The sequence below is a fragment of the Microplitis mediator genome, chromosome 10, assembly GCF_029852145.1.
Source record: "Microplitis mediator isolate UGA2020A chromosome 10, iyMicMedi2.1, whole genome shotgun sequence".
Taxonomy (NCBI): domain Eukaryota; kingdom Metazoa; phylum Arthropoda; class Insecta; order Hymenoptera; family Braconidae; genus Microplitis; species Microplitis mediator.
This window is the reverse complement of record NC_079978.1, coordinates 4,772,171-4,797,721: the sequence shown is the minus strand read 5'-3', so window position 1 is coordinate 4,797,721 and position 25,551 is coordinate 4,772,171. Positions and strand designations below refer to the sequence as shown.

The 25,551-nt window shown below is 27.6% G+C and overlaps 2 protein-coding genes across 4 annotated transcripts; one reads left to right on the top strand and one right to left on the bottom strand.

The window, feature by feature from the left end:
* LOC130675325 (carcinine transporter-like) lies at positions 1–17,453 on the top strand. 2 transcript variants are annotated; one of them, XM_057480908.1, is made up of 8 exons: positions 1–168; positions 9,706–9,961; positions 13,407–13,620; positions 13,696–14,366; positions 15,060–15,274; positions 15,520–15,695; positions 16,843–17,015; positions 17,102–17,453. In XM_057480908.1, the coding sequence occupies exons 2-8, from the start codon at positions 9,714–9,716 to the stop codon at positions 17,199–17,201; spliced, it is 1,797 nt and encodes a 598-aa protein (XP_057336891.1). In that variant the 5' UTR covers positions 1–168; positions 9,706–9,713; the 3' UTR covers positions 17,202–17,453. The 2 variants fall into 2 exon arrangements, with proteins under 2 accessions (XP_057336891.1, XP_057336892.1); XM_057480909.1 differs by lacking the exon at positions 1–168 and adding an exon at positions 8,535–9,250.
* LOC130675327 (solute carrier family 22 member 3-like) lies at positions 16,842–25,206 on the bottom strand. Of its 2 annotated transcripts, XM_057480911.1 has the most exons (11): positions 24,868–25,206; positions 24,753–24,802; positions 24,170–24,477; positions 23,303–23,498; positions 22,959–23,217; positions 21,058–21,250; positions 20,872–20,977; positions 20,629–20,732; positions 20,209–20,423; positions 19,178–19,353; positions 16,842–18,131 (listed from the first exon to the last, which is right to left on the bottom strand). In XM_057480911.1, the coding sequence occupies exons 3-11, from the start codon at positions 24,433–24,435 to the stop codon at positions 17,904–17,906; spliced, it is 1,743 nt and encodes a 580-aa protein (XP_057336894.1). In that variant the 5' UTR covers positions 24,436–24,477; positions 24,753–24,802; positions 24,868–25,206; the 3' UTR covers positions 16,842–17,903. The 2 variants fall into 2 exon arrangements, with proteins under 2 accessions (XP_057336894.1, XP_057336893.1); XM_057480910.1 differs by lacking the exon at positions 24,753–24,802 and having other exon boundaries at positions 24,868–25,205.
* Between the last annotated feature and the right edge of the window lie 345 nt (positions 25,207–25,551).

Below are 25,551 nucleotides of genomic sequence, written 5' to 3'. Positions count from 1 at the left end.
CTCTGTCCGTCCGCAACTTTTGTTATCGCGTGATAGATTGGACGATGCAGTTTAGTGCAAGGTTAGTCGGCGATGAGCAAAGTGACTATCTGCTCTCTTGCCTGGTACTCGAGGTACTGGTGCATCCTCTATTAAGATTACACTCAAAGGATCTGTTTTATTTTTTCCGTAAGAAACTTTTATTTTTATTTTTACATTTTATTTCATTTATTTATTTATTCTGTCACAAAAACTTCTACTTTTTTCCTCATCTATTTTTACAGGAAATCATTTTTATGTAAAAAAGTTTGAATATTTATAGATCCCAGCTATTATAAATCAGATAACTTTAATAATTTATTATTTGTTTAATCCAAGATGACCTTTTTAAACTTTTTATACTAAATTGCATAATACTGAAGCACTTGATTGCGAACTAACTAGCTCTTTTATGATAAATGTTTTAATCTTTTGATTAATAATAGTGACTCAGCTTTAGTATTATTATAATTATTGTAGAATTATTCTATTTATAATTTTAATCTAAAAATTCTATCTGTCAAAATCACATTTTTTTTTAAATTTTGAATTCAACTTTTTTTTTTTCATAAAATCTAGTGTTAATGATTAATTAAAGAAATATGAAAATTTTATGGGAATTATCTAATGAAATTATGAAAAGGATTAAATTTGAATATTTATTTTTAAATTATCATAAAGAGAATAATTAATTCATAAGCCACTTGAAGTATAAATATCAAAATTATTCTATGAATTCTAATAAAAAAATGACCAATCAATATTAATAATCACCTAAAAAAAAAAATTAGTATAGATTGACACAATACGGTCACGTGAAAATTATTACGGAAATGCCTGTCAATTATTCGTCGGAAATGTTCCTCATATATGTATATATTTTCACTAATATTCAATAATAGAAACTGTAAAGCAATTTATTTTTCGTCCGTTAATCTTTTAATCCTCATAGAAATAATATAATTAAACAAAGTGTTTAATTAAAAAATGTAATTAATCATTTTTACATTTTTGTTTACTCAGCCGATGAAAAAACACAAATTAATTCGACGTCTTATCAAATTAGGTGTCTACTTTTAAAAAATAACCGCTGAATTAAAATGTTAAAGTGATGTTTAGTTTCATCATCTGCTCAAAGTTAACCAAATATTTTTTTATCATTAATAATAATGACAATAATAATAATAATTGTTATTATTGTTTGAACATAACAAATAAAATTTTATTGGATTACTTTTTTAAGTGTCTTTGAGCATTTATAAAGTACGATTACACAACCAACAGTTAGTTTAATTGTAAATTGTCCCACTAAGACGCAACATATATATATCAAATCATTTTTATTATTATTATTATTATTATTATTATTAATTTCTTTTTTAACTTTATCTTATTTGACACCCGTATAGTAAGAGGCTCAAATGATTTAAAAATAAATAAATAAATTTTTTATGAATGATTGAATCGCTAAGACAATCTATTATTTAAAGATACGATTTATTATTATTACTATTATTTTTTTTTAATGATTGATTGATTTTTTTCTGGCCGCTTGACGTCTTTTTATCCGTTACTGTTTTTTTACCCTTATCTATGTGACACTTTTCGTCAATCCATTTAAATAAATATATATATTTATATTTATATATAACGGCTGTATAATATGATATATTTATCATGTGCAGATATATATCAGTAATTGTCAGTGATGACAAGTGAGGCGGAGTGTCGGTATGATTGGGTGGATACAAAACTGATTGTCTGTCATGATACATGATACTTAGATTGACTTGTTATCATCTGAAATTTTATTCAATTAATGCGTATCATTGCACTCGCAGCATCAATGTTCATTTAAAACTCCGACAACGCGATTCGTCCAAGTACAATTGCTGGTCAATTCACGGTTGGATGTGCTTTTAAATATGCTTAAGTGTTGTCAAGTGAATCGCGTCATGATACGCTCTTAGTTTATTCAATAATAATAATAATTATTATTTCAATTCATACTAATTTTCTATTCGATATAAAAAAAAATTTTTTTTATTAACATTGATATTTAACAGGAAAAGTGTCTAAAGAAATATTCACTTTTTCCATGGGAGATAATTTTTTTTTTGACCTCTTGGTAAAATATCTAATCCGCTAAAACCCATTTAATCCTTAAGACGACCTTGGTAGAAAAGAAAAAAATAGATAATAAAGTAAATGTAGGAAATATTTTTAGGATAATAGTTTTTATGGAAAGCAAAATGTCGACGTGTCCAGAATTAAAATTACTTAATAATACAAGTAAATCTCTACTTCATCTTCTTTTATTACTTTTATTACCATTTACTTGAATTAACGAAATTAAAAGCAAACTTTGATATTTATTTTCAACTAAAGATGTTTAATTTAGAAATAAGAGAAGGGGGGCAAAGCGGGGTGCTTATGAAAATACTAAGGTTTTGAGGACTCAAATACACTAAATCTTTTTGTTTTTAATGATATCCAAAATAGATAAACAAAAATTTCAGTTGGTTGGAACAAAAAAATTTTCACGTTTACATAAAGAAAAATTACATTTTACACAATTATTGGATGCAAAGGAAGAAAAAAAATTTTTTATTGGTTTTTATCATAAAAAAAAAGCCATTGACATTTTTCGACTGACACTCGATTTTTGAAAAAGTTTAACAAAAAATTTTCAAAATAATGCTTAATTACCCGGGTCAAAATATCTAGCCTCAATCTAGCCTCATCGAACCCAAGTAAGCCTCACTGAGTATAGAAAGCATTTTTAGCCTCAAATGATTCCCAAAGATCCTCAAGAAGCCTCAATGAGCCTCAAATGAACCTACTACTCGACTATGTAATTTAAATTCGATTAGTATTATTTTTTTTTTTATTTATTTATTAAATTTTCATACAGGCCAAATGACAAGGTGAAATCATACAGATGATCTTACAGCAATAGAACAAATTTGAAAATGATCAAACAACAACAATACTATTAGTTTAAATTTGAATCAATCATATAGACAAAGCTAAAATCAAAAATAAGAAATGAAAAATTCAACGATATACCGTTAAGTATTTCAGGCTCATTGACGCTTTTTGAACATCATTTAAGGCTCAAAATGCTTTTTTTACTTAGTGAGGCTGGATTGAGGCTTACTTGGGATCGATAAGGCCAGATTGAGGCTAGATATTTTGACCCGGGTATATTTACAAAAGTGATTTTGGAATTTTTAAAAAACATTTAAAGAATAAAATTTTTTTTTTTTATAAAATTTTGAGGGTAGCCCGTTTTGCCCCCCCCCCCTTCCCCTAAATATTGTTGTCTTTAAAGAAAATATTTATACAAGAATTTATTTACTATTTATTTTCTTCTGTCAATATTTTAAATTAGTTTTCACTCTAACAAAAGCTATGTGTAGATATTCGAGACAGCAAATATATATGTATATATGTATATATATTTAGCTGGTAAATGAAATGACTTTAAATTGCATAAAAGTTAATAACACAAGACAGTCAACTTGAAACACTAAACTAATTTTATTTTTATTTATACGCGGGCTAATGATGCGACGCTCGTGATATTAACGTCACGTTTTCGTGCGAGACAAAATGTTGCGAAGACTTGTAAGTGAAAATAAACCGTCGACGTTTATGGCGTAATACATTTATTACTTTTTTTTATTAAAAATATACTGTGATAAAATATTTTATTATTATTTTATATTTTTTTTCTTACGTAATTTTTGTTTGCATATAAATCAACATTTGTTTTGTAATGAGCATTGAGATGGTACCTAATTGATAATTACTTTAACGTAATAATTTTTGATTAAGTAATTATTGTAATGATGAAAAATTTTTTGTTATTTATTTATTAATAAGCGTCTGCTTTACATTCATTTAATTGATGTAATAAATTTTTGAATTTTAATTTTCAATGATTACCTCCAACTAAATTTATTTAAATATATACGGTATTGTTTGTTTTATTAATTTTATATCTTAATTAAGAATAATGAATTTTAAATTTGTTGCTCTATTGATTTGAAGCCTTTTTTTTTCTCTACATTTATTATTAATAATTAGAAGTAAATGATTGATGATAGAATTTGTACCCATTAAGTAGAGATGACGTCAAAAACCCGCATTTATTAGATAAAATTTTTTTTTTTAAAAACAAATTACACACTTGTCATTAAATTATTTTAATGATGCAAGATCTTGTGAAATAAATTTCTTAAATTTTTAAATACTCTTGTAAATATATATGAGAAAAAAAAGCGCGCGAAAAAATTCAATAGACAGTTTATTAAATTTTTTAATGTAAATGACAGCTACACTGAAAAAAATAATCGGTAGCCTCTACCGATTATTTTTCGGTAGCCGCTACCAATTATTTCGGTACCAGTTACCGGAATAATTGGTAGCTCTTATCAATTATTTCGGTAGCAGTTTCCGATTGAAATCGTGTGTGTGTGTGTGTGTGTGTGTGCGTAACTGATACCAAAAAAATCAGAAATAGCTACCGAATTAATCGGTAGCGATTAATTTTTTCAGTGTAGAGATTGTAAGAAAAAAAATTAGCTAAATATTTTTTAATCATTACACAAAATAATGACAGTTTGAACGAGCAGCTTTACGTATTTCCGTTAAAATATAAGCGACGCGTTAATTTAAAATATTTTTTTTTCTACATTGCGCTCTCGTTTTTCTTTTCGAGACCCACCTTTTTATCACTCTCACGACGGCCTCAATAGGGAAGGAAAAAAATATAAACTGGGACATGCTTGACAATATCGTCGTAAATTTTTTCCCTACGGAAAGAAGGGCTTAAAAATATAAACACACGAAAAACCACTTCCTTATCTTTGAGAAAATAATTATCGTACATATATAAATAAAGAAAAAAAAAATGTCATTTCATATTCTTGTTTTATAAAAAAAAATCGTAATCTTGGAGCCTGGATCTAAAAAAACCATCGTATTTTTTTTCATTGTTAAATTTTAACCTCCATCTCAAAGCTATTTCGTACAAAGAAAAATTCTTACTTTCACGTTAAATTGGCTTTGTCTTTTGTAAATAAATAAAAATAGAAAAAAAAAGAAAAAATTTCTCATTAACTAGAAAATATTATTTTATAAATTAAATTTTTTGTTATAGCAAAAATTTAATTTATTATTAAAAAATGTATAGATCATATTCTTGATTAAATATCTACTTATACAAGCTTAAGGTACTTTTTATCCGTATAATTCCTTTTTTCAAATTCCGGTTAGCAAGGGCGCAATAATAAATTTCCACTTTGATACGATCCAACGTTGAATAATTGATGAGAACTCACATACTTGCACCTGTATATATATATACCAGTCTATATAGACATACATATACATATATATTTAATACACTGAATCCTGAGTCATTATTCATAATATAACTATTTCAAGTAACGTCAATTGCTATTATGAAATTTATATAAAAACATATTTTTTTATCGTATCATAAAAAAACTAAGTTGCGGACTTAAATAATTAACTAAGTTTAGATTTCAAGCGGATAATATTACGATCTGTGTAATATTCTATAATAAAATTAATAATAAAAAAAAAATTATTAATAAAATAAGGAAATCTCCGAGGTTGAGACCTCGCGTTTTTACCCATCAAACTGATCAATATAGACATGCATATGCATTTCTTTTGTGCATCACGCTCACTTATTAAATCCGTCCAACAATTACGACCTTCTTGGACGTGTTTTTAACATCACGTAGAGCAAAAAATAAATTAATTGTTTAAGGAAACCTTGTTTTACTGTAACGATACCGGACATACTACAAATTATTGTTTAGTAAACAAAAAATAAATACAAAGATTTGATTTCGTGTAAACTTTATTATTAACATAAAAATATATATCAGAGCAAGTCGAATCCTTTAAAGCGTTATCGGAATAGAGGCTTTATTATCAAGTGTAAGGTAAATTTATCCATGTGCATAATTTTAATATTACGTGACCTGTTTTTTTTTCTTTTTCTGCTCTCCGACTTTTTCGAATTCGATTTTTCAAATAGTGACGTATTCGTGAATAATTAAGTCCGTTAGGATTTTAAAAATATCTATGAATAATTTACAATGTAGATTTAATTTAAACTTGAATCGCGTGTAAAGAAGCTCTCGATTCAAATTAGAACGTAGAAAAATGACATTGCCGTTATTTAAATGAAAAGTTAGTGATTGAGAATATTGAGCGGTAATTAATATGAAAATATTTCTTTTTTTTTAATGAAGGAAACAAAGTAAGAAATAATTATTCAATAAATTGATATAAATATGATAATGTTATTCAGGTAATTGTAAGCCTGTTGTTTTCTTGCGTGTGAATTTACTTTTTCATCAGTTCAATTAAATTTATCTCACGTATTGTGATAATTCGCGCACATTAAAAATTATACAATTTATGTATATATTATTTTTTTTTCAATAAAACAAATTTTAAAACTGAAATTATATTATATTTTATTGTTTTACAACTAAATGGTAATTTTGTGAGCAATGTAAGTTACGAGATAAAATAAAATTTACAACTACGGTTGGGAAAATAAAATAAACAACAATTTTGGGCAGCGGAATCTCTGTTTAAATTTATGAGCCAACTTTTGGTTCTGTTATATAGCCCACTAAATAGCTGTTTGTTCAGACAGAAGTACTGAGAGATATGTACTCGACTTTTTGTTTTAAACTTCATCCCATAGGAAAAATAAAAAAAAATATTAAACAAAAAATTAAAAAAAAATACTACGTAATTTTTTTATTTATATTTTTTCTACAGTCCATAAATCCGAGGTTAGTTATGCTAGATTGATTTCCTACAGATGACTAAGAAAGTGAATATATATAAGAAAAAAAATTAAATAAAAGAAAAAAAATAAGCAAAATTTTTTTGTCACGAAATCATTCAACTTTGATATCAATTCTGGGATCAAATTAGTGTATTATTATATAATTACAATTACCTTGATATTTATTTAAATTTATTTGAAATAATATTTTTAAATAATGATTTTGAAGTTAGCAGACATTTAAAAATTTTTTAATTTTCGTATTTCAACAAATCAATTGCAAAAAAAATAAAATAAAAATATACACATGTAGAAAATTTCAAAAACTACAGGTGCAATTTTTTCAAATATTTTTTTTTTTGTTTTATCGTCTAAAAAAAAATCCAAAAATAATTAGACGTCTGCTAACTTTAGTATAATTTTGAATAAACGGTAATTAAGTCGAGTAGATTGATAATACATTTTTTTTTTAAAGTTCGCATCATTATTAAATGATATCTGCACACAAAGTTACTTAACAAACTTCCCGCATAGTGTGTTTAGTATGAAGTTGAGATAATACTGAAAAAGGAACAGGTTTCGAAACCGGTTTGCGGGAAATTCGTAAGTTTCAAATGCCTCAAAATTCATAAGCAACTTTAATCTCGCTTTGTGCACTTATTAATAGATATATCATATATTCTGCATTTACTTATTCATTTATCTTTAGTACATATATAGCTCATTAAATGCACTTTGTACAAACGTAAGAATGGAAGCAACCTTGATAATGATCTCTTTGTAATTCTTATTTACTGACACAAGTTTTTTATACTTAAATGTATTTATATTTATACAGATATTTATCTCTTTTGTCCACTCAAATATTAATATTTACATATTTTTTAAGTATATCAGTACTCAAAAATTTACTGCATAATTTATTTGAGTAAAAAATTTCTTTCTCATCAAAAATAAAATAAATTATTTATTTGCATTTGAGTTCACAGTCTGAGTTTGATTTTAAAATTACAGTTAATTAATAATTGACCTCTAGAAATTTTTTATTGTTACAAATGATCGAAAATTTAAATAAATAATCAGTGACTAGATTAATGGATTTTTTTTATTGAATACACAAATAAAATAAATCAGCTCAGAATAGTTTTGCGGTTTGAAGATTAATTGTTATCAAAGTCCTTGAGAATAAGTATAATACTTATATTTATAAATACATATACATATTATATGTAATATTGATGTTCAAATAATAATTATGACACTTCAAATACTCGTTCAAGTTATCTGTCACTTACGAGCGAATATAAATAAAATTTCTTTTATTATTTTTTGACTTCTGCGAAACCGACGTCATCGGGAATGTCTAACTATCTCTTAAATTGTGTGTTGATGTAAGGGGAAGTCCATGAAACGCAGTTCTGCATGTGGTCACTCTATACTTATTGCTTTGACTTAACATCACATTAAAAGTATCAATAAATATAAAATGCAGTACTGGACACCTTGGGAAATTTTGAACCAAGTGACGTCAATTGCAAATACTGAGACCAATGAAACGTGTTTAATTATTAAGAACCCGGGGAATTTAAAATGTAGTGGGGATTTATCTTGGATGTAGAAAACTTATAAAAGGCCCTATGTTAAGAATAGAGTTACAGTACCGTGTTAACTTGTGATTGTACATAATAAGTGTGCGGTACTCTTAGATATAAAACATGATAAATGTGTAATTTTATTTTAATGACTTGGATCTTATTAATTTAGTATGTAGTTTAGTATATATATATATATATATATTGTCGTATTAATGTTAAGTGTATGCGAGTGATTGTGATGAATAAGAAGTGGGAGGATGTCCAAAGTCAAGCATCATTTAGCTTTCGGTATTCTTAGATCTTTGCTGCACGTGGTATAAGTAGAGTCAGTTGATAAATTAGTGATTTTATATTTTTATTATTTTTAAATTTTATACAATTTATCTAATAGGTTTTAATTACTGGTGGGAAAATAAATAGATATTTATTTATATTTTTAATTGTAAGAAGAAAAAAATATGACATTTTTTGTGAAATGTTGATTTGAAATAATATGAGAGATAAATGATAACGCGGTTGTAGTGAAATTTTTTGTAATTAAAATTATCTAATTTAATATTTACGAGATTATTGTTTACTTAGTATTAATTGAGCCAAAGAAAATTTACTAGTATTAGTACATTAGATATTAAACACATGCAATAAAAAAAACACGACGGATTTGTAACAAGGTTTTAACTAAAACTGCGTGAGGAGATCTAAATAAATATAATTACACATCTGTGATTATATTAATTAATTATTATAATATTGCTTCATTGACGTTTTCATCGAGATATTGTTGTGATATGTGAGTTATACAGTTACTTGTTATTAATTACTAGTTACTTTATATCAAGGATTGTGAATTTAATTAATTGCTAATTATAATAATTTGTTTTATTCAAATTTATTTGTATCAGAGAGAAATTAACCTGATTTTAGTTTGAATATTTATTTTATTTTCGATAAATATTTTAGTTCAATTGCTTTTACGGTAATGGAAAATTATTTGAATTTTAGTTGATTTCGAAATACTTAAAAAAATTTTCAAGACAATTATTTCGGTTGATTTTATCTCGGAAATTTCTTAATGAAACTGATAAATTTGCTTTTAAAAATAAAACAATTATCAACGGTGTTGTAAATTGTTTTTAATTATCTTTTAAATCTTCAAAAATATCTAACTAATTGCTATCATTTTTTTATTTATTTATTTATTGAGAGTACATGAGAAATTAAATAATTTATTTGTTTAAATTATAGAATAAAAAATGACGGCTGCAGAAACTACCAAAGCTGAAGAAGGTGAACCCCGAGCAAAAATAGAAACATTTGATGACATATTGCCTTATGTCGGTGAAGCTGGTCGTTATCAGCTGATTTTATTTATTATATTATTACCCTTCACGTTTGTTTATGCATTTCTCTACTTCACACAATTTTTCCTGACACTGGTTCCTAATGAACACTGGTGCACTGTTCCAGAACTCAATGGCTGGAATTTAACTGATGCACAAAAGTTAGTATGCTATTTTTATTTTTTATTTTTGTAAATCTATCGAATCACGACTCCCCACTATTTTAAAATGAATCAGTGAATATTCACTGCAAATCAGTCCCAAGTATATCACTGATTCAATTAGTGATATACTTGGGACTAATTGTGCAGGAAATATTCACTGATTGGAGTGCTTTTCATTGATTCATTTTAAGAGAGCAAGTTTTTTTTTATCTTTTAGAAAAGAGAAATTTGTTTTGAATAATTTTCTAAATTAATTATTTTATTTTTATTTTGATTTTTGATGCCAAGGCATATGCCGAATGGCAACAATTACATATAAGTTATATATCACTTAAATACTATATAACCCGAGTCAAAAAACAAATTCTAATTTAGCCCTCAAAAGCCTCAATTCCTTTGATGTTTTATTTGCCGCCCAGAAAGTAACTCTACTTTAGTACTTAAAATCCTCGACGAGAACTATGAGGTCTTAATGGGAATAATTCATCGATTTTAAATTATAAGTAAGACCTCGAAATCCTCAACGAATGAAAAGTTATACTTCGGACTTTGAAAAATTTGAGGTAGAAAAGGGAGGGGAGAGAATACGTCGAATGAGACTTTTGAGGTTCAAATATGGATAAAATTATTTCTGTATGTTTTGAGTATTTTGAGGCTCTAATCCAGATTATGTTATTCCAGTTTAGTCCTCAAAGTGGTAAAATTGGTCGTAACTACTACTTTGAGGACTAAATTAGGATAACTTTCTATACTGTTGTCAATTTTCAAATTCTAAATTGATCCTCAAAAACCTCATTAAGAACTTTGAGACTTGAATGCGAATTTGTTTTTTGACTCGGGAATCGTCATCAAATCGAACATTGAAATATGCTAATTAATAACTACCGTCTACCTCAAGTTTTAATAGAAAATCAAAAATTTTATTTCTAAAAACTTCTTAAGAAATCAACCGGTAAGATATCAATTAGATATTTCATTTCAATAATTTTATTTAATTATTATCGAAAATTAGCATTTATTATTCCCGCGACTTTTTAAAAACTTTTTGCTTATTAATATAATTTGAAGTAAGCATCAAGGAGATATATCAAATGAAAATAAATATATATAAACGCGAAAATGGTAATTAATATAAAACAATATTCCTTTTAAACAATACCGTTAATTATATACAGTAATAAAATTTGTAGTACTATCGATACGATATTGCTGAGTAATAATTAGTGTAATAAAATATACGAAATACCATTTTGCATATATTTATATTACATGAGAATAAAAAAAGTGCCGACGGCTTCTGTTCTTCATATTTTTTATAACTCGATTCTGCGAAAGATTGACTGATCTATTCGACTGACCGTGATTTCTTTCAGGTAATTTCACAGTGTGAAAGAGCTCGAGGGACTTAACCTTGTGGTCACTCCCTGAGTCTTAATAATATATCATTTAAAATATTCATAAGACCAAGGTCTCGCTTAACTTTAAAATAAATATATAAAATGTGAATGAATAGTGATTAAATACAAATGATTGCGTCAAATAAATGTGACTTAAAAATGCAATAAATTAAAGTTAATTGAACTTTATGTCATGAGTTATTTTATTAATTATTACATCGGAATCTTGTTGATGCTATTAATTTTTTTTTATCGCTAATTTTATATATTATTGTCAAGGTGTTTACATAATTAATATAATAGATTGTGTTATACATTATTTTTATTAGCGACACAATGGTCATTAAGCTTGCTAATTGTTTCATTTGAATTGTAAATTTTATTATTATTGACAAAAATAAATACTCATAATATTATTTTAATTATGTTTCAACAAATTTAATGTCATTATTAAGTTTTTGCTTATAAATTAATTTATTTTATAATGAAAATCTTTAAACTATATATTTATTTACAAAGTACTTTTGTAACTAAAAAAAGAATTTATAAACAAGAGTTAATTGTGCGGAAGTATGATTTCACTCACTTCCGGTTATAAACAATAAAAAAGAGATATTAAAATTTTCAAAAAATATTTTCCTTCGCAGTCGTTCGATAGAAAAATATACGCAATTTTTAGAAATGAATACTTTTATAAAAATAATTATTTCACTCATTTTTCATAAAAGTATTCATAGATAGTGAAATTATTTTTAGAAAAGTATAGGGTAGAACTACCATTTGTGGCCACTGTTCCATTTTTGGACATTTAATACTTTCTTTTAATAAAAAAGTACCAAAAAAAGAATTCAATCGAAATCGTGTGATAAAAGTAACTTCGAAAACATTTAAAAAATTAATTGTGTCATTGCGTATTATTTATTATTTACCAGGATATACAATATTCACATACAAACATAATACATATAAATACATGATATATAATTATGTACCTATAGAGGCGCGTACACCTGTACATAGGCCTGGCAATTAATTTTTACATAAAATTAAGCTTAATCCAAGTAATTCAATTTAAACATTTGAGAAAAGAAAAGTAAAGACAAGTCAAGAGTGAGAAATTAAGAAATATAATCTAAGTAGTTGTAGTAGTTGTCAATCAATTCTTTAGCTTTTGCCTAATTGTTTTGTTATTATTATTATGTATCGTTTTTAGCGCAACTGGTAGTTCATTAGTGTTTTATCGCAACAGTATAAGAGTTTTTGAAAGTTATGGATTTGTTAACTTCGGGTAATGGAATACTTCTGTTTCTAGTTTTTCCTTTGTTATTCTCATACAAAAGTTTACAATTCATTTTATATACAATTTCTAAGTTGCCAAAACTGGCCCTAAAGTAGCTTAAAAGGTAGGGTAGTAAAAGGTACTTCTACCCTAGTTTGTAGCGAGAAATCCCTGATTAAACACAACGATTTACTCAATGATGAATGTATATCTATAAAGTATTAAAATTGAATTGTTTTGAATCATTTTCATTCGTTTTTTTTTTTTTAATCAGAGATAAAACAAGACAATTTCAGACAGAGTCTGCATTACAGTTACACAAAGCCTTAAAAATCGTGTTTTATCCCATACTGCACAGTACATTTTTCATAACTGCCTGCATAGAAACTTACTTTAAATATCTGGAGCTAGTTGAAACAAATCAATTGAAGACCAATAGCGCACGTACATATTCAAGAATCAACTTGGTTAGTTGTAATGACGTATGCTTATTCAGAAGTTTATAATGAACAAATGCGATTCTGAACTTTGATATGACCGAAATTAAGTCAGAAACTAACTATGCGGGTGGAAGACTAGACGTTCCTTTTCCCTCTAGAAGAAACCAACGACTTTCAACCCGCGAAATTGCATTGATCTGAAACTGGGTTGTTTCTACCGGCTAGACAGATATTGGAACGAAGTTTCATAAAAGTTTTTATACAAACTTATAAAATAATGAAAGAGTTTGTTTTCGTACAATAATTAATGAAAAATATTTCTATAGAATAAGTTTATCAATTCCATCGGCGAGCGATGTAATTGAAGCTCAATCCGAGGGTACGACTCATTTTTCGAGATGTCATATGTACGCTGTAAATTTTACGGAAATATTAAATGCTGGTATAAGAGAAGCTGATCCTTCATGGCCTACTAAACCATGTCAGCATGGGTGGAGTTTCAATTATACTGCGGTACCATATGCATCGATTGCCGCCGAAGTAATTTAATTGCACTAGTAATTTATAATTTTTAAATTAATCAAAAATAATAATAATCTTATGTATAAATTTTAGCTCGAGTGGGTTTGTGACAAAAATTATTTATCCTCAGCAGCACAATCCGCTTTTTTCATAGGCAGTATAATTGGAGGTTTCATATTTGGTTACATTGCTGATCACTATGGAAGAATACCGGCATTAGTATCGTGTAATGCTGTGGGATTCTTCGCGTCAGTGGCCACCGCATTTTGTGATAATTTTTGGACTTTTGCGTTGGCACGTCTAGTCGTCGGATCATCATTTGACAACTGCTTTAATATACTTTTCATAATAACTATTGAGTATGTCGGACCAAAGTATCGTACGTTAGTGGCAAATATGTCATTTGGTATATACTTTGCTGCTGCTGCGAGTTTATTACCGTGGATTGCTTATTGGATAGCCGATTGGCGTATGCTCAGTTGGGTAACAGCATTACCATTGATTACCGCATTCCTCGGGCCTTGGATTGCACCTGAAAGCGCTCGATGGTATTTGATGGCTGGCAAAGTTGACAAAGCCATTGAGATGCTCAAAAAATTCGAGAAGGTCAATGGGAAAACTGTCAAGCCAGAGATTTATGATGAATTTGAAAAAAGTTGCAGGGCTATGGTTGAAAAAGACAAGAAATTAAACAACTATACTGTACTTGATTTGTTCAGTAAGCCAAGATTAGCTCGTATTACTGTTGTACTTGTCATTTATTGGTAAGTTCATTTTTCAAAAATTTTTGAGACACGTGTCAGTGAAAAATTAACAAATTTCTTTAGAAATTTTTTTTGTAAGTCAGAGTAGAAAATTTTGATAAAATACTAATCAGACTCTCTAAACATGAATAAGTGAAATAAGTGAATATTCACTAATTCTGAGTGCCAACCGAACCACTTTTTGAAATTAGTGGAGAGGATGTTGATAAGAAATTTTTCGAATTAACAAAAAAAAATTTACTTTTGATAAATTGCATTATTAGATTTGAAGGAAATCGTCAAATGGTTTTAGAAAAACGTTGGTTTTATAATCGGCATATTTTTTTTTGACATAAAAAAAATTCACCATTTTTTTTTAATGTCACTACAAATCGTCTAGCGTAATATTATTTCACGAAATAAAATTTGACTAATATTGATGAAATTTTTATTCATTAAAATAAAAAATCCCCGACTGACAGCGGCAAGGCCATTATTGAAAAAAAATTAATTTGAATTTTTTAAATGGCTCCATAAATAAAAAATATACCGTGAATAAAATTACCTTTTTGGGTGTTCTAAAAGCCCTTATGTAAATTTAATAAATTAAAAAAAAGTGATTTGGCGTTTCCATAAATTTTCACTGTTCGAACGAAATTATGCGGGAAAAATTAATATAAAGTTATAAAAATCTCAATCACTGTATGTTTTTAGGTTGTTAATAATTTTGACATTTGATGGACACGTCTGGAATATGAAATTACTTCATCCCGATGTATTTACATCATTTTCCTTAGCAGCACTGACAGAACTACCCGCTGCAATATTACTAGCATTATTCCTGGACAAATGGGGACGTAGATGGATGGGTTTTGCATCAATGCTCATTTGCGGAATATTCTCGTTCATCGCGCTAGCAACGCCCGAGGGTACAAATTCGATGACATACTTAAACTATAACTAGTAGTGTTATGCCACTGATTATATCGCTAACTCCCGCACTACCCTCTAACTGTTGCTATATATTGTAGTCCTGTAATACTGTAATACTACAGCTACTACACAAGCTCGCCAGCTACCACTATACCAGGGATACTGGGAAGCTGTTGAAGCTCATGTACTCAGCATAGGTACACGTAAAATGTCTAAATCGATAAATTTATACTTGATTCAGGTTCCATTACCGTCGCCATGGCGATTCTAGCTCGTCTGGGTGTCAATGTTGCTGCTAATATAGGCTTCCAGTATGCCGCCGAAATGCTGCCGACTGTCGTCAGAGCTCAGGGAGTTTCTCTTATTCATATAATTGGTTACTTTGCTCACATAATTGGACCCTATGTCATTTACTTGGTAAATCTTTCATAATAAACGTCCACACTGAGAGAAAAACTGGTTTTCTGAATTATGAGAAACATAGTTCAATGAAGATTCCACTATTACCCTCAGTTCAGATAACTAATATTTAGTTGTAAAATGTACGATAATATCATAGTTGTTTTAACTGTGTTATAGTTCAATGAACAATGACAATAGCGAACGTAACTAAGCAAAAAATGGTATTCTAACTACAAAAAAATAATTAAGAAAAATCCTTAATTATATTCGTCGACTTAAATGATGCTAAATTAATGAAATTATAATCGTATGATTGCTGAAAAATTTTTGATTCTGCTGAAGTATAAGTTCTGAGAACTAATATTAAATCGTGTGCCAAATGCCAAAAGGGCGCATAAAAATTTTACGCCCTTTTGGCTTTGAAGAACCAAAAGGGCGTAAAATTTCTTTTTTGGGTGCCAATCGTTTTGTAACCATGTTCTAAGCCTATAAATGAAGAAAAAAATTTCCAAAGCCAAAAGGGTGTATATCTTAAGATACGCCCTTTTGGCGTTAGTACGTCAAAATTTTTTTTTCTGCAAATTTTTACGTTTCGAGCGACTCTAAAAAGAATGGAAAAAAAAAATTTTTTTTATACGCCCTTTTAGCACGCGAAATAGTTACCTCAACAAAACAAATGCTTAGTTAAAACAACTACTTTCAAATAGTTTCGGGCACTATGATATACACGGAAAGAAAATTCTAGCAAAATTTAAGATGTTAATATCGTAATCGTGGACTAGACTTTTATTAGCGTCAATTTTAAAATATCTTATTTCAAAATTTACTATGTGGGTTATATTTTTTACTATTTAACATCGTAATTTTAGCAAAGACTTTTAGGATTTTGAAAGTCTAGATTTTGAAAGTCTATATTTTGAAAGTCTAGTCCACCACTACAATAATCAATAGGACAAATTACGATATTATTATCGTAAATTTAATTAGAATTTTTTTTCCGTGTAGTTCAAAAAACTAGAAATATTAGTTAAGATTACTATTTTTTCAAAGCCATCCCTTTCTAGTTACCACAACCACGCAATTTTCTCTCAGTGCATTAGATTTTATAAAACCAACTCATCTTCTATTAATAATAATTCGGTTTACTTTGAATAAATTTCAGGCTGATGTTAAAAAGGAACTGCCATTAATTTGTCTGGGATTGATAGCAATAATAGACGCGTTTCTTACATTAACCTTGCCAGAGACATTAGATCAAGAATTACCGGAAACGCTTCAAGAAGGTAATGACTTTGGTAAGGAACAAAGTTGCTGGTGGGTTCCTTGTTTATCAACGTAAGTACATATATGTATATTTTTTTCTTACTATACAAAATATATAAATATGTATAATTACTTATTTTATTTTTTATTAATTTCAGATCTCATGAAAAGAAGAAAAAATACCGAAGAAAGGTGGGAGCTGTCAACGCCGGTTATAATCCAGGAAGTCTTACAAAAATAGACTCCACTAGATTATAACAATTGTAATTAATTAGTAATTAAAAATATTATTTAAAAACACTTGTAAAAAAAAATATTTAATTAATGCAAACATTTTTTTTCGGCACAGAAAATTTATTTCGTTAATTTAGCTGATACTTTTTGGTTACTTTTTTTATTGTTTATGTTCTTTAATTAATCATTAGTGTACTAATGAACTATAATTTAATTAGTAATAGATTAAAAAATAACAATCAAATACTTTTTTCACTTGAAATTATTCGCGTACTTATTTGTGCCAAAAGAGTGTCAATATTATTTTAATTTAAGTATTATTATTATTATTATTAATTAACAGTCGATAGTTTTTTATTAAAATAGGCCGCTAAGAGCAATTACTTGATGTATAAAACTCGAATTGATTTAAAAACTGTGTATAAATAAAATAAAAATATTAAAACGTATCACTGTACAGTACTCTAAGAATTTAAAGTACACTTTATTGTATATCGTTATATTTTAATTGAACGTAACGCTGTAATTATTGTTAAGTAATTAATAAATCGATAGAGTAATTCTCTGTTTATGAAATTTTTTTCAAGTAGTGAAGTAATTTAATGGTTATTGAGTAATTAATGAATAAAATGTGTAGTATAATTGATAACAATAATCTTTGGAAGATTCGATTCACTATAAAAATATGTTGATAAATAGTAATAATGATTATATTATAATAAATGATTATCGTTCTATAGTACAATTATTATTGTCATTTCTATGCCGCTCGACATCGATTTTATTGCAACAGGGAAATGACCAAAAATGATCACCTTTACTGAATTCCTCGCCCTGTTGTAATGTTTGAGGTAGTTCACGCCCAGCTGTTTCTGGCAGAAATAATACTAATAATGATGTTGTTAATGCTAGTATACCAACGACCATCATTGGTAAACCAGTCCAAATTGATGCCTAGAAATATCAAAAATATGTATTTACTATTTTTTCTGGCTCGTATATACGGGGTAAGTCCAGGCGGTGTAGGTGTTAAAATTTTGGGCTAAATTTCAATACCGATAGCGGTTTTAAAATAACACCGCCGTCGGTGTAAATGTTCTTTATCGGTGTTAAAATATTTTTCGGTGTTGAAAATATTTTACTTTGTGAATATTTTTAATTACTCGATCTCTATAGTTAAACGGTGTTTTAATTAATTAATTTAATTATTGGTGATTGAAATGGCGGACGTAAAATTGTGTAATTTTTAAATAAATTACGTATAACATAAATAAGTACATAGCAAAATTAGAATTTCCTCCAGATAATATTCATTCAATTTTTATAATTTTTTATATGTAATACATTTTTTTTTCTGATTTCTATACGTGAAATTTTTTTTCACACCGATTTAACACCGCCTAGACCGGTGTTACTTCATTTTAACACCGCACGGAGTTAAATTGAGTCCATTTTTAACACCGCTCTTTTTACAGTGGGTATACATGTCAGCCCATTTTGCCCCACTCTTCTCTATAAAAGGAACTGAATCTATTTTTGGATATAAACGTTTTTTTTGTGACTTGTAATTTTTTCTTTTGATGAATAATCAACTAGTATTTGTTCATTTTTTACCAAAAAAAATTATTAAAATGATTAATCAATAGAGATTAATATTTCAGTGGTAAAAAATCGTGATGATTGCCAAAAATCTTTTTAGACAGCATCCTTAATAATGATTGGAAATATCGTTATTAATACTGATGGATTATCATTATTTGAAAAAAAAAAGAAAAAAAAAATGGTGATAAAAAAAAATTTTTAGAGCCGGCAGTGAAGCCGAACTACTAAATGGAAATACTATTTTTTTTTACCGCAACAAATTTTTTAATTCAATTTCCTTGTAGTCTTTTTGCAGATATTTATTTTATAAAAATGTAGGGTGTCTTTTTATTACTTTTTGTTTGTCTGTTTTTTCAATAAAAAGAAAATGAAAATTAAATGAGAAAAATGAATCTTACGAGATCGGTTATATAAGGAGCTACAGCGTGAGCGAGAATACCAAACAGATGCACTAATGCAACGCCTTGAGCTCTTACAGGTGTTGGAAGTAATTCTGTAGCGTATTGAAGACCAATATTTGCAGCCATGTTTGCAGAAAATCGTGCCACCACTGATGAACTCAGTTTAGCTTCAGCTGGAAAAGGTAAACGAGTATTTATACAAATAAATTACACTTTCTACCGTTCGAGTAAAAGTAATATAAAAGAACGAGAAAAAATGATACAAAATAAACTTTAGTTACTCTGAAAAATTATCGCGTTCAACAAATGTCTTATATAAATACTTATACTTATTTTTCTTTCATAAATTAGTTTGTAGATAACTAAAAAAAATTTTATTTTTTTACAGAGATCTTAAATTCCCGAATAATTAAAGTTTATTGATCGAACATCCCGTCAAAGAACAAATTCTATTTTAGTCCTCAGAAGCCTCAATTCTTTTGATGTTTTATTTGCCGCTCAGAAAGTAACTCTACTTTAGTACTCAAAATCCTCAATGAGAACTATGAGGTCTAAATGCGAATAATTCATCGATTTTAAATTATAACTAAGACCTCAAAATCTCCAACGAATGAAAAGTTTTACTTCGGAATTTGAAAAATTTTAGATAGAAAAGGGAGGGGAGAGAATACGTCGAATAAGACTTTTGAAGTTCAAATGCAGATAAAATTATTCCTATATGTTTTGAGTATATTTTGAGGCTTTGATCCGGATTATGTTATTCCAGTTTAGTGCTCAAAGTGGCAAAATAGGACGTAACTACTACTCTGAGGACTAAACTAGGATAACTTTCTGTACTGTTGTCAATCTTAAAATTCTAAATTGATCCTCAAAAACCTCATTGAGAACTTTGAGACTTGAATCCGAATTTGTTTTTTGACTCGGGATGGTATCATTTTTTTCTTTCGATCTTTTCCGATTGTTGCTGTCGTGACAAAAAAAAATATTGGACTTTCAATATGCAAATATTGAGGTATTGTAATATTTACTTGACGGCAAATACAGTTCAGAAAAGCTGCAAGCTCCAATAGCACCGAGAGTAAGAAATCCACAAAATCTACGTCCCCATCGATCTAGAATAAGTGTAACAAGCAAACCAGCTGGTAGTTCTGTTGCTGACGACAGTGTAAATGAAACAAATACTGAACTACGTAAAAGCCTTAACGAGTAGATATGCCCATCAAAGCAAATAATCGTTAACGTCCTGTTGAAATAATATTTTTAAATATCCATCAGTAATAATACTTAATAAAATATTCATATTTATTACATATCAAGATAATTATTGAAATCGTAATAAATATTCAAAAGTAATTAATAAAATATATATAATCATGATAGTGAATAAATGAATAATTTATATTATAAATTTAAAAATAATTATAGTAGAAAAAAAAATTATTAATTACCAAAAAGTAATTAAGAGGATTGTAGTCCTAGCCAGTCGTGGTGTTTTAAATAGGTCGAATAATGTCGCAGACTCAACGTGGTTATTAATATCACCAGCATTTCTCTTCAATAATATAAATATTAAATAATAATAATAATAATAATAATATAGAAATTTAATATTGACGATGAAATTCATTTAAATATCACATGACAAGTATTTAATTAATATATATGTAGTATTGTTTATGATAAAAACTTACAACGAAGGTCTCATAAATCCTGGGATCTGGATTCTTGTCATTCACCCGGGCAACATTTTTTAAATTCTCTACTACTTTGTCCCACTGCTCAGTGGATGCATACCATCTGGATAAATATAAAAATTAATTAATTAATTATAAGGAAATTTTTGTTTTTTTTTTTTGTTATGAAAAGAAATTAATTACCGTGCACTTTCTGGTAAAATCCACGGGGTGAATAATCCAATAATTAGTGGTATAGAAACGATATACGCAAAGTGTCTCCAGTCAGCGACATAATACGCGACCCATGGCAGCGCAGTACTCCCGAGTGCAAAATAAATTCCGAACGCGATATTAAATACTATTGTCCGTCTATTTATTGCCATGTATTCAACAACTGCAAATAATTTATTGTAATCACTTATCTTGTAATTAAAACAAAGTTTTTCTATAGAAAATTTATGTAAAATGTATAATTGATTAAGACAGATATTTGGAATACCAATAAAAGTGAGTTAATTATCATAGAAAAATATCGTGACATTAAGAAAAAAAAATTACTAAATTTTATGAGTGTTTATTATGAAAAAAGAAAAAAAACGGTCGACCTAAATATAAATAGATCCTAGCAAAACCGAATAAATTTGGCCATGCATATTGATGACATTTAATATTGGATGTGACATATACTCTTTTTTCTAAATATATATTTTTTCAGATGGAAACATGATTTATAGTTTTAAAAAATTCCACTGGATGCGATGAAAAGTTTATTAAAATAAATCTATCGATTGAAGTTAATAAATTATTGCCAAGATTTTTAAATTGATTATATATATTTACATTCTTTTATATAATATGTATTGTTTAAAAGTTATGAAATAATTACGATCGATAAATCGTGTTTTAAAAATAAGTTTAAAATTTTTTCTTATATGTAACTTTTGTACATATTTCGGAAATATTAAAAAATTAAAAATTTGCCAGACTATCCCTTTGTACCCTTTCCTCCCTTAATGTGATATATACACATATAAATAATAATAATAATAATAATAATAATAATACACTGTTATAAATCAGGAGTGAATTCTGAGTGATGACAGATTTCATTTAAATCCGACTCACTCCATCACCCGGAGTTCCGGAGTATCAGAAAAAACTACTCCGCTAAGGGAGTAAATAAGATGTTTGTTTTTTCAGCTGAATGATTTCGGAGTGATCTGAATTTTATTTAAGTCCAAATTTACTCCGATTAGAAGTTTTAATATTAAAATAAACTCCTTTTAGAAGTAAATTTCACTCCAAAGGGATTAAATAAAATACACAGTCATCCACTTTGCATTCATTCCGCATTTACTCCGAATTTAGTCCTCGTTCATTCGGCAAATTTTTTACAGTGTATTAATAATAATAATAATAATAATAATAATAATACACGCTGAAAAAAAAATCTAACTATCAACATCTTGTAAGAGGGAATGATTACCATCTGTATGTGATAATCATTATCATGCTTTTATGTTAACTATTTGTTTCTTATATAGTAATAATTATTATTGCTGATAGTAATAGTTACCATCTAGATAGTAATATTTCTTATGTCTAAAAAATTTTTTAATTTTGCCTTCTAAGATAGTAATGATTATCATCACACTGAGAAAATTAAAAATAAATAATAGGAATTACTATCTAGTTATGATAAAATTTTTTACCACCAATCTGATATTAGTGAATACTATCTAGATGATTGTATAAATCATCTAGATTGTAACATTCACCATATTTATAATAATTGTTACAGTCTAAATGATGTATACAATTATCTAGATAGTATTCACTACTATCAGATTGGTGGTAAAAAATTTGACCATAGCTAGATAGTAATTCTTATTATTTAATTTTCTCAGTGCACAAATAAAAATGGTTACCATCTAGATAAGAATGCTTACCATCTCCGATAGTAATAGTCAACATAAAAGCATAATAATGATGTTCACATACGGATGGTAATCATTCCCTATTACAAGATGGTGATAGTTAGCATTTTTTTTCAGCGTCTAATAATAATAATAATAATAATAATAATAATAAAATAAACTTACCAACAATAAGAGGTATATTAATACAATTATCAAATGCTAACCCAGTAATAAAACGACACAATGCAAATGTCCAAAAATTATTAGACCAAGCAGTAGCAACAGTACCAACCCCAGATACTAAACAGCTGATCACCAATGCTGGTACACGACCTTTATGATCAGCGACCCATCCAAATATAAAGGATCCAAGTATCGAGCCGCAGAAAAAAATGGCTTGTGTACTCGATATGAGGTATTCTTGATCGCATACCCAATCTAGCTAATCGACAAGGGTCACGAAACAGTCAATTCGGTCGCCTTATATTATAACTAATAATAATAATAGCATAAATAATTTATCGCACCTCGCTACTTATTGACAAGTAAGGAACTTGAGTCAAATTATACTCCCATTTCTCACATTTAACTGTTTTATTTGTTTGCCATGCCGCCGAGTTTATGTCTGTATTATATTTGACCAGTTCATCAAAGTTTAAATCCTTGCGATTGCACTTGTCATAGTAGGGAAATGTTTCCGAAGCGGGTATTGCCGCCTGCACTCTGTAATTTCATATAAAATTAATTATGATAACAATATACTCGCGATCAATATTTGAGGTAATAAATACATTAGATAAAATAACGTAGCGATAATTACTGCAGTACACAAATTATACATTTGTTAGTTCGTAATATTTTTTTTATCAGTCATATATAGTATTCCTCAAGTTTAAATTGATAAATGCAAGTGTGTCAACTATTACTTAATTGTTTTGTGAAAACAAAATAATTACAAATATAAAAATAATAATTGTATTAATATATATTTATCACAAGACATAATAAAGACGTTGAACTTGTAAATGTCGTGTCATATTATCAGTGATAAAATTATTTTTAATTATATGATTATTTTTTAATTAACATATAAACAATAAATATTTTCATTTTATTTTTAAAGACATAATTTATTTACAAAAATTTTTTTACTTGATAATAAATTCATTAAAAAATTTTAATTAAATTTTATTAAAAATATAGATTAATTTTAATTATTCAAATATGACGCCAGAACACTTGAAAATACGTTTGTTATTGATTGGACCGAGAAAAAAAAATTTTAAAACCTCCATAATGAGAAAAGTTTGTCTATTTTTAGACACTGGTATTATAAAATATTTAATTAATAAAATAAATGAGTAAAAAAAATAAAATTTTTAAATTAAACGTACCGTTGTTCGGCGGTAAGATTCAAATCCTGCAGTTCCGGTACATAGCACCAGTACTCTTGAGGTACAAGTGTCAAAAAAAATGTCGAAAAATACAAATTTGAGTAAATGAGACCATAAGGAAATAACGCGAGCAATAAATACATCTGATATTTTCCAAAACTTCCCACATGAGGTAGAATGTCATCAATAGATTCAAATTTTTGTCTCAAAGCCGTGCGTTCACTCAACTCCATGTCGTAGCTCGGTGTCTTCAAGTGTTCCTTCATGATTGCCGGCTTATTAATCTGGATCGTATCTTGGATTTTAATCTTAAAAAGTATTAGTTGTATTTATTATTATCTTTGAGATGTATATTATTTTATTTGTCTGTCTGATCAATAAATTTATAACAACAATAGTCATAAGTTGATTGGTTATTTTATTAACTCTTGTTTTCTACACCTAATAACGTTTTATTACTCTTTATTAATATAAATCATTATAATTATTAACCACGCACTATTTTTTACTCCACACTCGTATAAATCCTTGAGTCAATTGATTTAATCAATCAACTTGTCAAACTCTTTTTGTTTTTACATACTTATTAATCACTTTGAAGACGTATTTCATTCGTTTTCTTATTAATGTGCACTAAATAATAAATCAGTAAATAAATAAAAGTTAAATATTGAACTGTTACAAAATAAAATACTTACTCGATAAAAAAATTCGGTCGAAGGATAATCGATCACTGATTTGCACGAGTTTTTTATAATTATAATTACGAATATTAGGCTAAAAAATCACAGAAAATTTTTGAATAAACGATTTATAAACGTCGGCCAATAATTGTGTGAAGTAAAAAAAAAAATTTAGCAAGTAAACACGACTTTTGATTATTTTCGCGACCTTCGCGTTGACAGTAAATAAATTTAGTTTTTTAAGATAAACGTCAGTTTAAAATCTTTACGGAAGTTTAACTCTAGCTGTTGAGTAACAACGAGAAGAAGGAATGCTATCGACTGATGGACTATTGTATTGTATTGTAAGACTTATAATTTACGAATGTGAGACGATAACAAAAAAATAAGGAAAGAAAGAAAGAGAGAGAGAGGCACAGAGGAGTATAATTAACAAGAGTCTAATGTGTAAGTGAATTGAGAGAGGGTAATGTATTTCAGAGTTGATTGTGTCATGGTCAGAAGCTTTTCACACAGTTCTCTTATTCCGTCTATATATATATTTAAATATATTTGCGGAATGAGTGTAAGTGCGTGGCGTTATGTAAAAAATAAATTGGTAAAAAAGTTATTTGTTTTTTTTTTATTATAATTAATGAGACACTTGTCTTTTGGCAGATTAAATAAATTTTTATCCAGATTATGAGTTATTTATGTATT

Excerpts from the sequence above, each read along its gene's own strand:
- LOC130675325 (XM_057480908.1), top strand. The coding sequence starts at position 9,714 with ATGACGGCTGCAGAAACTACCAAAGCTGAAGAAGGTGAACCCCGAGCA. Across the intron at positions 9,962-13,406 it reads AATTTAACTGATGCACAAAA|AATAAGTTTATCAATTCCAT; the intron begins GTTAGTATGCTA and ends ATATTTCTATAG. Across the intron at positions 17,016-17,101 it reads TGGGTTCCTTGTTTATCAAC|ATCTCATGAAAAGAAGAAAA; the intron begins GTAAGTACATAT and ends TATTAATTTCAG.
- LOC130675327 (XM_057480911.1), bottom strand. The coding sequence starts at position 24,435 with ATGAAGGAACACTTGAAGACACCGAGCTACGACATGGAGTTGAGTGAA. Across the intron at positions 21,251-22,958 it reads TAATATACCTCTTATTGTTG|TTGTTGAATACATGGCAATA; the intron begins GTAAGTTTATTT and ends AATTATTTGCAG. Across the intron at positions 20,733-20,871 it reads GGATTTATGAGACCTTCGTT|AGAAATGCTGGTGATATTAA; the intron begins GTAAGTTTTTAT and ends ATATTATTGAAG.